The 15,451-nt window shown below is 37.7% G+C and overlaps 1 protein-coding gene across 2 annotated transcripts in view; it reads left to right on the forward strand.

Moving 5' to 3' along the window:
• The window catches only part of LOC115215201 (pre-mRNA-splicing factor CWC25 homolog), a 29,518-nt gene that overhangs the window by 7,839 nt on the left and 6,228 nt on the right, over positions 1 to 15,451 (forward strand). The window contains exons 2-6 of one of the 2 annotated variants that reach the window (XM_029784394.2): positions 4,979 to 5,091; positions 8,171 to 8,234; positions 10,566 to 10,684; positions 11,953 to 12,046; positions 14,697 to 14,766. In XM_029784394.2, coding sequence (XP_029640254.1) covers positions 8,188 to 8,234; positions 10,566 to 10,684; positions 11,953 to 12,046; positions 14,697 to 14,766 — 330 coding nt within the window. In that variant the 5' untranslated portion in view covers positions 4,979 to 5,091; positions 8,171 to 8,187. Of the gene's footprint in view, positions 1 to 4,963; positions 5,092 to 8,170; positions 8,235 to 10,565; positions 10,685 to 11,952; positions 12,047 to 14,696; positions 14,767 to 15,451 lie in introns of both variants that reach the window. The other variant, XM_036505443.1, reaches the window with a different exon arrangement.

A 15,451-nucleotide genomic window follows, 5' to 3' on the forward strand; every position in this document is an offset into this window, starting at 1 on the left:
GAAACAAGTAAAAGAATAAAAGAATACATGCATATATACATAAATACATATATATTCATATATGTATGTATGTATAAAGCCCATCATATATATATATACATATATATATATATATATATATATTATATATATATATATACAGATATATATATATATATATACATATATATATATATATATATATATATATATATATCCATTCGTGGCCGTTTGCCAGCTCTGTCTGGCACCTGTGCAGGTGGCACGTAAAAAACACCCACTACACTCGCGGAGTGGTTGGCGTTAGGAAGGGCATCCAGCTGTAGAAACACTGCCAGATCTGACTGGGCCTGACGAAGCCTTCCAGCTTCACAGACCCCAGTTGACCCGTCCAACCCATGCTAGCATGGAAAGCGGACGCTAAACGATGATATATATATATATATATATATAATATATATATATATCTGGTGTAGATTTGTTTACATCCCTGTAACATAGCAGTTTGTCAAGAAAGATTGACAGAATAAGTGCCAAACTTAAAATTAGTAAGGGAGACAATTTGAGTAGCTTAAAGGTGGTACCCCGACCTGGCTGTAGTCCAATGACTAAAACAAGCGTGATAAAAAAAAATAATGTTGTGGTTTGCTGAAAAGATGTTTTCAGTATAAATTTATATTTTTATATATTGTAAAGTCTCTGATAGTAATACGTACTTGTGGTGCCTAAGGAAGTTCCACATTTTATAAATGTTCTTATTTGGGTTTCAATGCATAAATTTGTAAATTGTCTTAACATTGTTTTATCATCATTATCCTCATTGTTTTAATGTCCACTTCTCCATGCAAAGTAATATTTTCCCATGGCCAGACATGTTTTTGCTGAATATTGGAAATGAATAACACTGTCTGCATGACAACTATCATGCAGTGTCACTTGTTAACCATACAGCCATGCTTGACATAGAGCATATAAAAGATAAGAAAAATCTGATTCGTTACTAGGAGACAACCTTCAAAGAAATCTGGAGTGGAGCCCCGTAGGCGGTTTAGTGTTCGACTCGACACTCTTCCGGCAGCTCCTGCAACCAAGCTGGTGCCAAACGTAATGCCCTACATTCCTTTCGACTACATCAGCAAGGTCGAGAGAGAGGAATCCTGACGATTGGGCTACCCAGGATTTTCTTACATCTAGCCCAGGCCTTGCGCAAAACCGGAGAGGAAACTGGAGAGGACATGAAATGTAAAAACAGACTGGATTAGTTTATGCGCAACTCCATTGTCTCCCGAGACAAAAGGATGCCAACTACAACTAGTTCAGTGGTTTAATGGTTGGGGTATTTGGCTAACGATTGTATGACCGTGAGTTTGATTCCCAGTAATGTGTTGTGTCCTTGAGCAAGACACTTTACTTTACATAGCTCTATTCCTCTCGGCCAGTAAAAATCAATTGTGCCTGTGATTGAAAGGGCCAACCTTGTCTCTTTCCTTGTCATGCTGAATCTTCATGAGAACTACATTAAGACTATACATGTCTGTGAAGTACTCAGCCACTTGCGTGTTAATTTCATGAGCAGGCTGTTCTGTTGATTGGATCAACTGGAACACTCATTGTAATCGGAAGAGTACCCCAATTATAATGTTACCAATAGAATTTGTTTCCCTTCTTCCCCTCAGTATGGTACCAAAGGTATAAACCACTGATGGCTAATTGGATTGTTCTGTGACTCAAGGGTCATGAGTTCAGCCAACTTTAACTGTCTGGGACATTGCATTCTTGTTCAATAATGCTTCAAACTTTTATTTAGTTGTGAGGGTATAAGTACCAGATCTTCCTGGGGGTGGGGTAGTTAGCTGTAACAGACCATTATCCTATCGAGGGAGCAATTCTTTTCCTTTTTATTTGCTCTCTCTCTCTCATCCACCTGATATATATCAAAAATCAGATTTAAGAAGCTAATATAGGAGCCATTATGTGGTCATACAGCCTGCTAGAAAAAACAGTACATTTGATCGTAGGTCCGCTTGATCAGGATTGACCTAGGGTTAAACAACAACAGAAGGGGACTCTATATGGTCGCTTGATCTGCAAGAAATAACAACCAAATGTTCAAATAGTATACCACAGTGTTAAAACAACACAAAATATGAAATGGACAAATTGGATAATGTCATTGTCATATCCTTGGTCCGGGGCTAAACAATATTAGCAGCAGCAACAGTAACAATTGGATTAGGGCATCAGCCCCTTGTGCTTTGCAGATGATTAACATTAATATGTATATACTCTTTTACTTGTTTCAGTCATTTGACTGCAGCCATGCTGGAGCACCGCCTTTAGTCGAGCAAGTCGACCCCAGGACTTATTCTTTGTAAGCCTAGTACTTATTCTATCGGTCTCTTTTGCCGAACTGATAAGTTACGGAGACGTAAACACACCAGCATCGGTTGTCAAGTGATGCTGGGGGGACAAACACACATAAACACACACACACATACATATATATATATATACATACATATACATATATACAACGGGCTTCTTTCAGTTTCCGTCTACCAAATCCACTCACAAGGCTTTGGTCGGCTCGAGGCTATAGTAGAAGACACTTGCCCAAGGTGCCACACAGTGGGACTGAACTCAGAACCATGTGGTCGGTAAGCAAGCTACTTACCCCACAGCCACTCCCGCGCATGTATGTTTATTTTATTAAAGAAGCCAAAATAACATCAGTGTTGGTTTTACAGCTGAGCACATCTCTGTCCCCACTTTTGACAGGTTTATGCTTTCTTTATTGATTACTTCTGAAGTGAAACTTTTTTCGTAGTTCATTCACACCCTTAACTTATTCAGTCTCTTTCTAATCCATCAACATTGCTCGTAGGCACGGCTCGTTTGTTAAGAAGTTCATTTTGCAATTATATGGTTTCTGATTTTCACCGTGCAGCGTCTTGGGTCAAGTGTCTTCATGCATAGTTCAGTCCTAGACTGACCAAAGCCTTGTGAATGAATTTGGTAGGTGGATACTGAAAAGAAGCTCTTGTCTCCCACATGACAGGTGGGAATACTTATAATTTCCTGTTCCTTTGTCAGTTATTGAATTCCATATTGCACTCTGTGCTACACTAATGCTTTATTCCAAAGCATATGTACATTGAATTTTAATACCAGGTTATTTGTAAGTGGAATAATTATATATATTTATATACATATGAGAGGGAATTGTATACTCTCTTTTACTCTTTTACTTGTTTCAGTCATTTGACTGGCCATGCTGGAGCACCGCCTTTAATTGAGCAACTCGACTCCGGGACTTATTCTTTTGCAAGCCCAGTACTTATTCTATCGGTCTCTTTTGCCGAACTGCTAAGTAACGGGGACATAAACACACCACCATCGGTTGTCAAGCAATGCTAGGGGGACAAACACAGACACACAAACACACATATATATATATATATATATATATATATATATATATATATATATACACATATATATGACGGGTTTCTTTCAGTTTCCGTCTACCAAATCCACTCACAAGGCTTTGGTCGGCCTGAAGCTATAGTAGAAGACACTTGCCTAAGGTGCCACGCAGTGGGACTGAACCCGGAATCATGTGGTTGGTAAACAAGCTACTTACCACACAGCCACTCCTGTGCCTCATTTTAAACTTATATATATATATATATACATATCATCATCATCATCATCATTTAATGTCTGTTGTCCATGCTGGTGTGGGTTGGACAGTTTGACTGGGCTGGAAGGCTGTGCCAAGCTCCAGTCTGATTTGGTATGTTTTTCTATGGCTGGATGACCTTCCTAATGCTAACCACCCTGAGAGTGTAATGGGTGCTTTTATGTGCCACCACCACGGGTGCCATTTGTGTGACACTGGTATCTGCCACAACTGCGGTTTTGCTCAGCTTGATGTGTCTTCTTCTCATGCACAACATAATGCCAAAGGTCTTGTTCATTGCCTCTGTGAGGCCCAACGCTTGAAAGAAACTCAGCCACCTTGTCTCGTGAGGCCCAACACTCAAATGGAACTCAGCCACTTTGCTTCCATGAGGCCACACACACACACACACAATGTTTTACAGATGCAGTATTAGATTAAGTTTGCGATCTCCCTATCATGCTTAAAGCAAATACATCACAGAAAGCCAAATTAACTGCAGTATTGAGCCAGAGATATTGTTTATGGAAGCACTGTTTTAAATAATGCAAAAATATATCAGTAGTAGTTGGAAATCATCCAGCTGCGATATATATCTCTCTTTACTCTTTTACTTGTTTCAGTCATTTGACTGCGGCCATGCTGGAGCACCGCCTTTAGTTGAGCAACTCGACCCCGGAACTTATTCTTTTGTAAGCCCAGTACTTATTCTATCGGTCTCTTTTGCCGAACCGCTAAGTGACGGCGACGTAAACACACTAGCATCGGTTGTCAAGCAATGCTAGGGGCACAAACACAGACACGCAAACACACACACATACATATATATATACATATATATACGACGGGCTTCTTTCAGTTTCCGTTTACCAAATCCACTCACAATGCTTTGGTCGGCCCGAGGCTATAGTAGAAGACACCTGCCCAAGGTGCCACGCAGTGGGACTGAACCCAGAACCATGTGGTTGGTAAACAAGCTACTTACCACACAGCCACTCCTGTGCCTATCTGTGTGTGTCTATGTTTCCTTGTCTTTATATCACATGCTGATTGTAAACAAACAGCACTGTGATTCAAGTGGTGCTGTTTGGTTGCAATCTCCTAGAAGAACATGTCTGCACTAGGGAAAAAATATTGCCTTGCTTGAATGTAGGGAACAGGAAGAGCATCTTACTTTAGAAAATCTTGTCCAATGCATCCTGTCTGACCCATGCAAGCATTGAAAAATAGATGTTAAAATGATGATAATGGTAATTGTCCAGTCTTCATAATGCTTTCTTTTACATGTCCATTCCACCAAAGTTTCTTCTCTTGCAGAAAGCCTGTCCGGATTAACAAGAGGCCATTGAATGACTCAGGGAGGTTATCTTTGATTTAAGAAGTTCAACGTTTTGCAGGATTAACAAATCAGTTGACATAGAATATTTCAGGTAAGTTCTAATTTTAATAGTTTATTCAAAAAAATTTTTTTTTTCATCTGTTTGTCTAGGCTTTTCTTTCACTTCAATGTAAGTTCTGTCCTCAAATTTTTGTAGTGATGCATTACTTCATCTGATTATAGAGACCTGTAACCATTAACCAGGTTCTGAAGATCTCTGTCTTCTGCTATGAGAAGGCTGGTGGTAGGTGGTAAAATTTGAACCTAGATCCCAAAGAAATGGAACAGACATGACAAGGCATCTCGCTGGATGCTCTAAGAATTTCACTGGTCTATTTGTAATGAGGCAAAGAGCCACATAGAGACTAGCATAGTGGTTAAGAGTGCGGGCCACCAACCCCAAGATTCCGAGTTCATTCCAGACAGTGACCTGAATAATAATAATAATAATAATAATAATAATAATAATAATAACAATAATAACAACAACAACAACAACAACAACAACAACAAACAAACAAAAAACCTTAGGAATGAGAACCCAGGTTCAAAATTTCCCCAAGACACCTGATGAAGGCTGAAACGTTGTGTTAACAACAAACAAGATGAGGACAAATATCTGTCGAATGTAAATAATGCCTCTATTATTGTTGTAAATTCTCGGTCATCTCTGATCAAACAAACCTATAACTACAGATATTCCATTCCATTGTAGCCATTCTGTCTTTTCCTGCACATGTAACTCAGAACCACAAATAAGTGTTTTCTCAGATCGTAGGGTGTAATTTAAGTTAGATTTATCTATTTCTAGCAATTTGAAGGACCATGTAAGGGCTCCCACATTTCCTTGTTAAATCTGATTGTTGATATATTAAGTACAAGAAAGAAAAATAAACAGTCCTTGGAGAGAATACTGGTCTGTTACAGCTAAGCACAACTTCAGAAATGTCTGGTACCTTTTCCTCATAGTTTGGTACTTGGTTGTACCCATCACTAAGCTGTTGGTAAAAATATTTGTTAATCATGTATGTCCCTTTATAAATTATTCAAAGTTGAAAGTCATTTTTTAATGTCTATGTTATATCTATATGCTGAAAGACATACAGAAACGCACACATACACAACCTTCAAAAATAGCTATGTATTATATATATGTATATATATACTAGCAGTATCGCCCGGCATTGCTCGGGTTTGTAAGGGAAATAACTATAAAGCATTTTTAGAGAGTTATAGCCAAAAAATAGCAAAAAAATGGGAAAAAAATGATGGTAAATTTTTGTTTGAGAGTTAAAAAGGTCGAGTTGCGTCCCCTAAACAGTCTGTGGTTTGTGTTTCTGATTCTCGACCCCATGTCGAATTTATCGATTTTTTTTCAGAACTGGGCGAACTTTTCAAAATTTTCGGTGCGTTAGTTTTGAATTATGACATTGGGCTATGTGTGTGTCAAGTTTCATCAGAATCGGTTGAAAGCCGTGGTCAGGGTGAGGGTACAAGCAAACAGACACACAGAAACACGCACAGACAAACTGCCGTTTATATAGATATATATATATATATATATATATATATATATATATATATATATATATTATATACATGTATATCATCATCATCATCATCATCATTTAGCGTCCGTTTTCCATGCTAGCATGGGTTGGACGGTTCAACTGGGCTCCCCAGACCCCAGTTGAACCGTCCAACCCATGCTAGCATGGAAAACGGACGCTAAATGATGATGATGATGATGATGATATACATGTATATATATTTTACTCATAAGGTATTGGAATATTATTTGCATACTATTCTGCCTAAAATAAAAATGGATCTACAAATGCAATATCCCTACATATCTCACATCTATTTTCTTTTATTTCCTCCACCACATTCTCTATTTTATATCTTATCTAAATTAACTATTTCTTAACCATCCTCTCACACCGTCTCCAATGAAGGGATATAATAAATATCCTAGAAACAGCTGTAAGACCTTCTATCTATAAATGTTCTAAAATCTACGCAGCCTTGGTTTTTTATCTCATTATGAAATAAAATTTATATATATATATACACACACATATATATGCATATTATATATACATATGTCAATTTAAATACACAATTGAAAGAGCTACTAATAGTTTCATGCTATTATGATACTTGAACAGGAATATTTATAAAATATTCCATGTATCTTAAAGCAACACAGACTTAAAAAAAAAACGACTATATATATGTATACATATAGTCTATTTATCTATCTTTCATACACACACACACACACACACACACACACACACACACACACACACACACACCACACACTCTTTCTCTATTTCTCTCTTCCCTATTTTCCCTCTCTTTACATGTTATGGACAGACAGATGAAGATCAACTTCTCTTTTTTAATATATGATTGGACTGATATACTGAAGAAAAAAAAAAAAATTCTGTGTCCTACTTAGAAACACTAATAGTCCAATTTAAACTCATCATCCATAAGTCACTGAACATTGCAATTTGTTAATTGCCTAGTCATGTTGTCAATCATCAGTCATTTATCTCTGGTACTCCTATGTTGAGTTTGTGGAGCGCATAGCCTAGTGGTTAGGGTATCAGCACCATGATTGTAAGATTGTGGTTTTGATTCCTGGACTGGGCGACACGTGTTCTTGAGCAACACATTTCATTTCACATTGCTTCAGTTCACTCAGCTGGCAAAAATGAGTAACGCTGCGATGGACTGGCGTCCCATCCAGCTGGGGAACACATACGCCATAGAAACCAGGAAACCAGCCCCATGAGCCTGGCTAGGCTTTAAAAGGGCATGCACTCCTATGTTGAGGAAGCAAGTTTGGAAGGAGAGCATGAGAAAAATTGCTTTGCAGCAATTCTTTACATTTCAGATCCAAAATGCCTAAAGTTGGTGGTGAGGAAACCAGATATGTTTGCTGTTTGGAAACTTTGCAGTTGAAATAGTCACTTTATAGATTCCTCTTCTTTGTATGCTTCCATTTGTGGAGAATAATTGCTTTTGGCACTTTATATTCTTTAGGTTTGTATTGTTATTTCATTGGTTCCATATCTTGAAGAATAATTCTTTAATAAAATTTTGTCTTTTAATTTCAGCAAACAAAAACAACACCATGGATAGCGATGAAAAGAAAAAGATTGTTGAAGTTATGAAAGCCAAGTAAGGATTTTATTCTTGTATTATCTTTTATCTTCTACTTGTTTTGTTCGTTAGACTGTGGCCATGCTGGGGTGCCATATTGAGGAATTTTTTAGTCAAATGAATCAGCCCCTGTATTTCTCTTTTTTAAGTCTGGTATTTACTGTATTGGTTTCTTTTGAAGAATTGGTAAATTATGTGGATGTAAAAACACACCAACACTGGTTGTCAAGTGGTGGTGGTGGGGAGGGACAAACACACACGCATACACACACGCACATATACACACATGCACACACGTGGTGGTGGTGGGGGTGGGGAGGGACAAACACACACACATACACACACACACGCACACATACCCACATGCACACACGTGGTGGTGGTGTGGAGGGACAAACACACATACACACATGCACACACACACACACACACACATAAGTTTCTGTCTACCAAATCCAAACACAAGGCTTTGGTTGGCCCAAAGCTATAGTAGAAGACACTTGCTCAAGGTGCCACACAGTGGGACTGAACCTGGAACCATGTGGTTGGGAAGCAAACTTCCTACCACACAGTTACACCTGTGCCTCTCTCTGGTGTTTCCGCTGTGTTTATTTTTGTTGCTGATTGGAAATATGGTTTTGGGTTCAGTACCACTGTGTAACACCTTTGGCAAGTGTCTTCTACTGTAACTAACCAATACCTTGTGAGTGAATTTGGTAGACGGAAACTGAAAGAAGCCCATCATATGTATGCATGTATGTATAGATGGATGCATGCATGTATGTTTCTTTGTGTCTGTGTTTATCCCCCCACCATCTCTTGACAACTGATGTTGGTGTGTTTACGTCCCCTGTAACTTAGCAGTTCGGCAAAAGACCGATAGAATAAAGAATAACTCCTGGGGTCGATTTCTTTGACTAAAACCCTTTAAGCCAGTGCTCCAGCATGGCCACAGTCAAATGACTGAAACAGGTAAAAGAATAAAAGAATGTATATGTGTGTGTGTTTGCATCTTTGTGTTTGTTCCCTACCATCACTTGAAACCAGTGTTGGTTTGTTTACATCTCTGTAGTTTGGTGGTTCAGCGAAAAGGAACCTACAGAATAAGTACCTGGTTTAAAACATGACAGTAATTACTGGGGTCAATTTGTTTGACTAAACCCTTCAAGGTGATGCCCCAGCATGGGCACAATCAAATCTCTGAAACAAGTCAACAATAAAAGATAGGTACAAAGCCAAAATTAAGTGGAAGGGATCAGTTAAGGGGTATTAAATCAATCACAGTACTTGACCAGTACTTTATTTTATCAACTCTGAAAGGGTGCAAAAGAAATCTGATCTCAAGTCATCCAGTCATCACCTATATATATATATGTGTGTGTATATATATATATGTATATATATATATATATATTTTTTTTTTTTTTTTCATCAAGACAGTGAGCTGGCAGAACCGTTAGCACACCGGGCGAAATGCTTGGCGGTATTTTGTTTGCCGTTACATTCTGAGTTCAAATTCCGCCGAGGCCGACTTTGCCTTTCATCCTTTCGGGGCCGGTTAAAAAAGTACCAGTTGTGCACTGGAGTCGATGTAATCGACTTAATCCCTTTGTTTGTCCTCTCTATGTTTAGCCCCCTGTGGGCAATAAAGAAATATATTTTTTTTTTCATTGACCCCTTCAAAGGTATGAATGTCAGTTGACTTCAGCTAGATTTGAGACGGAAACACAAAGGGTTGTAACTAAATACCACAAAATATTTTTGTTTGACACTCTACTAATTCTACCTATCCATCCCTGCTCACCTCATTGTGAAAGAATTCTATTTTTACCAATTACAATTAGTTATGCTGAGTAGGGGTTCTTAACAAATACTGGAGCCTGACTGGCTACTATGTGCTTCTACTGGTCAGCATCAAGCTCTCAGGTATTCTTGGACCTCGCATTGCTGACTTCTTCCACAAAATCATAATCACAGCAGCCTGCCTGAGAAATGATCCCTGCAAGGTTGGGAGACTGTTGCCACGTGTGTTACTAGCCATTCTCTGGGGCAATGCCTTTGGAATTATGCCCATGAGGTGCGGCTGAACACATTGTTTGGACTGGGGTTTACAACCTGTGACTCCCTTCTCCTCATCTTTTGTTACTTAATCCCCATCTCTTTTTCTTTGTTTCTCTGTTGAAGGAATTCTGGATTTTTTCTCGATAATTTGATCTTTTATTCTTTTAAGTTTTTCTTTCTTTTCTTCCTATAAAAATATGTTGCTCAATAAAAATTCATTTTATTATTTAAAAAATCCCCCCAAATTAGTAAAATGATTGTTTTTTCTTAATTGCATTCCATCTGCAGAAAAGGGGAGAGCAATCTTGATTGGATGTATAAAGGCATGGCACCGGACACCGATGATTATCTTATGGGAAGAAAAGTCGATAATTACATTGAGAAGAAATCAGAAACTACTAAAGATGGTAATGTAATCACTTTATTGTCTTGGAGACAAGTACTAATTATCTAATTAATTAATCTATTTATTGTCTTGTGTAGCTGTGTGGTTAAGAAGTTTGTTCCCAACCTCATAGTTTTGGGTTCAGTCCAGCTGCATGGTAAGTGTGTGTTATATGCAGATATATGGGAAACTACCACCTGTGTCATCTCTTGTGAAAGGTAAGAGAGTCCAGTTTGCTGGACGTTGTTGTAGAGCTGAAAAAGAGGTAATTTCTACTCTTCTCCTCTGGAAGCCATCTACTCGCAATACCAGAGGGCGCACACTCTCCTACCCTGATGTAATCTCCAGGGATACAGGCATCCAGCAACAGGACCTCCGTAATGCCATGATGGACCGTGAAGTCTAGCGTAGCATGGTAAATTCCATTGTCTCGACCACGGTCGAACAATGATAATGATAATGTATGTGTTATACTATATAACCTCAGTCTAGCCAAAGCTTTATGAGTGAATTTTTTAGATGGACACTAAATATAGCCCTTGTTTTATATATATATATATATGTATAGGGTAGCCCAAAAGTATGTTTACAGTTATTGAACTATCTTTTTCGCATTCATATATATAACAGTTTAGATCTTAATTATAAAAAAGAACGAAACCATTATTCTATGCTAATTTAGTTAATTATAAGATAAAAATTTAAATGTAACAAAATGTTTCAAACGAAATTTAAAGTGCCTATGTGATAAGTGTAAACCTACTTTTGGGCCACCTGTATATAATTGTATGTATGTGTATGTGCACCATGCCACACAAACAGGGGAACCCAGGCATGGCTGTCAGACAATTTCTGCGACCACATCACTCCTAACATCTGACCACTTAACTCCCCAGACTGCAACCCCCTTGATTTTTATGTGTGGGGTGCAGTTGAGCGAGAGACCAACAAAACTCCTTGTAACACCAAAGATGAACTGAAGGCAAGGATTATGGCAGCATTCACCAAATTAAACAAGGAAACCATCCAGAAGAGTTGCAGGAGATTCTGAAGTCGTCTGAAGGCTGTGGGTGAAGCCAATGGCAATTTTGTTGAATAAATTTACTCTTTAGTATTTCAAGATATTTAAAGTCCTTCCATGCATGGGTAGGACTGCATATACATATGTATATTTATATCTTTATCTATCTGTTTGTCTGTCTGTCTATCTATCTATCCATCAATCTGTCTATCTGTGTGTGTGTGTGTGTGTGTAATATATAAATATGCCTCCTTTATATTTGTATCCAGGTAAATTCAGTACCAACTTCACGACTCGAATCAAGACTAATGTAATGATGGACAGTGCCACGCAGATGCGAGAAGATCCACTCTTTGTGATGCGGTAAGAAGACAGCCATTAAATTAAGAAGTTATTTCAATAATGAATGTTACAGAAGCATCAGTTTTAACCCTTTTGATACTTACCTGCCTGAAACCACTCCTGGTTTGATGATACAGATTCCATTTTTAAAATGACCTAAATTAAAAATTCCACCAGAATTTCATTTTAGTTTTTATTCCAAACAGCATTTTAAGCATGACTGTTATTTTACTAAATTTTCCATTAGTTTTGAAACTAATTGACACAAAGGCAACATATTTTGACAAAAATACAGTAACAAAAGAGCTAATGCATTTATATATTCTTTTACTTGTTTCAGTCATTTGACTGTGGCCATACCTGAAGGATTTTAGTTGAACAAATTGACCCCAGGATTTATTTTTTTAAAAGCTTAGTACTTATTTTATCAGTCTCTTTTGCTGAACTGCTAAGTTACAGGGACATAAACACACAAACACCAGTTGTCAAGCAGTGATGGGGGACAGATACACACACACACGTATATACGACAGGCTTCTTTCAGTTTCTACCTACTAAATCCACTCCCAAGGCTTTGGTTGGTTTGAGGCTATAGTAGAAGACACTTGCCCAAGGTGCCATGCACTGGGACTGAACCCGGAACCATGAGGTTGGGAGGAACCACTTATTCAATTTCTTTATCTTTTAGCTTTTATCTTTTACTTGTTTCAGTCATTGGTCTGCGGTTATATTGGGGGCACCATTTTGAAGGGTTTCAGTGAAACAAATTGACCCAAGTATTTTTTTTAGTATGTCTAATACTTATTCTTTCAGTCCCTTTTGCACTACTATTAAATTTATCTCAGTGTAAACAAACCAACACTGGTTGTTAAGTGGTGGGGTGAGACAAACACAGATACACTCGAACACACAATCATACGCAACGTGTACGCACACACACACAGAACAGGTTTCTACATATTTCCCGTCTACCAAATTCAATTACAAGGAACTAGTCAGTCCAGAGCTATAATAGAAGAGACTTGTCCACCGTGTCACACAGTGGGACTGAACCCAAAACCATGTAGTTGCAAACCAAGCCTCTTAACCACACAGTTGTGCCTGCGACTATAGTTGTACATATTTGTTTACAGTCTAAGTGATTGATTTGCAACCGTCTTGTCTACTTATGGCAGGGCTTCACTTCTGCTGATGATATGCAAAAAGAAAATAGACAGAAATATAACCTGAGTTATTCCCCCATATTTCCTAAAATAAAAACATCCAACAAAACTATTATATTGAGCATTGGATAATATTTTTGCCATCTTGGCAAGTTATAGGAAGGTTTCACCTCTGCTGATGACATGCTAAGAGACAAAAAGGCAGAAATATATTTGGAGTTGTCTCCCATATTTCCTATAAAGAAAAGAAACAAAACAAAACAAATACTATTGAGTACTGACTAATATTTTTTCCTCCCCTTTTAGATTTTAAATAATACTGTAGATTAAAGGTGCTGACAGTTATTCAACCCTTTAGCATTTAAACTGGTTATCCAGCTTAAATATTCTACCTGTTCTATGTTCAAACTGGCCGGATCCTGCTGCTCACACCTACTCTTTAATGTCATACTAAAAATAAATGATTGCACTTGTGTAATCTTGGAGCCTCAAGATAATGCATGATTAATTCAAAGCAATGTAAGCAAGTTGCCATGTAAAAAGCATTGGCATGCGTGCTGGTGCTATGTAAACAACACTGGTGATGGTTACAAATTAAAAAGCACCCAGTATACTCTGTGGAGTGGTTGGCATTAGGAAAGACATCCAACCATAACAACCAAACCAAAACAAACCATGGAACCTGGTGTGGTTCCTGGCCTTGCCACTTCCTGTCAAGCCATCCAACCCATGCCAGTATGGAAAATGGACACTAAATGTTGATGTTTAGCATTCAGAATGTATCATCATCATCATCATCATCAAGCGGACATTAAACGATAATGATGATACATTCAACTGAGTAGTCTGAATGCTAACGGGTTAGCTAATGTTTTAAGGTTAGGTAATGTGTCATCATCATCATCATCATCATTTAACGTCCGCTTTCTATGCTGGCATGGGTTGGACGGTTTGAGAGAGAACTGGTTCAATCTGTTCTGGCAGTTTCTACAGCTGGATGCCCTTCATAACACCGACCACTCCAAGAGTGTTGTGGGTGCTTTTTACTTGTACTTTGTTATTGAATATATGAAAACATGCATATACACACAAGCAAACACACACACACATACACACACACACACGAGTGTGCACGGCCTTTGGTTATGGTATTGAGACCACAGTCATAAGTACTTGTGTTCAATTCCTGGACTGGCAGTCACATTGTGTCCGTGAGCAGGGCACTTCATGTGTCTGTAGGCCTACATTATTCAATGTAATTTCTTTTCATAAAATATTAAGGTGTGATATGTATTAAGATGTGTTTGCTATTTCTAGCAGTTTGAGCAACCACATAGTGTTTTTCTTGATGCCTGACATGTATGTTATTGACAACCACAGTCATAACAGTGATGTAATATTGATTATAAATACAAATCCTAGAAAACTAAAGACTTTTGTGTTACTATTGAAATGAACAGATGTATTGAATTCTTTGTTTCTTAGAGTTCTCTTTGTGTTTTTTAAAGGAAACAGGAGGAAGAAGCACGGCGCAGGATTTTGGACAACCCAATTAAAATGAAACAAATTCAAAAAATGGTAAAGAGTAAAAAAGTATTGTTGTCATTATCATTATTGATGTTTAGTGCCCCACCCATCCTTGGCCAATTCTGATTGAGCAGGCCTATGGTCAAAGATGTTCCAGCATCTGATAATAGATTAGTAATAATAATAATGCTGTTCAATTTTGCTACAAGACCAACAACTTCTGGGAAGTGGGTAAGTTGATTGGATCAACCTCAGCACTCTAATTGAATTTGAACTCAGAACGTATGACAGATGAAATGCTAATGATTCTGCTAGCTCACTGCTCTTTATGATGATGATGATGATGGTAATAATAATAATAATGATAATAATAATAATAATAATAATAATAATGATAATAATAATAATAGACAATACAAAGAGCGCAGTGCAATTTCAATAGATGTTTTATTGGTTTGAATGATATTTCATCAGCTTGCCTGTCTTTGTCAAGTTCAAAGTGCAAAGCAATACATAAAAATTCAAAATTATAGAAATTCAAATTCAAAAGTTTGAATGAGAGCAACTTGTGTTCCCACGTTGATGGAATGACATCATCAGACTTCAATTTTACAACAGTCAAAAAGAAAAAGAATATTTAATCAAACAGTTTTATGTAAATATGAAATTCCCCTGTCATTTTGTTCATCCCTTCAGAGCATGATGTTAATAACTCACAAACATATTTCTCCTCATG

This window comes from Octopus sinensis, linkage group LG8 (genome assembly GCF_006345805.1).
Source record: "Octopus sinensis linkage group LG8, ASM634580v1, whole genome shotgun sequence".
Classification (NCBI taxonomy): Eukaryota; Metazoa; Mollusca; class Cephalopoda; order Octopoda; family Octopodidae; genus Octopus; species Octopus sinensis.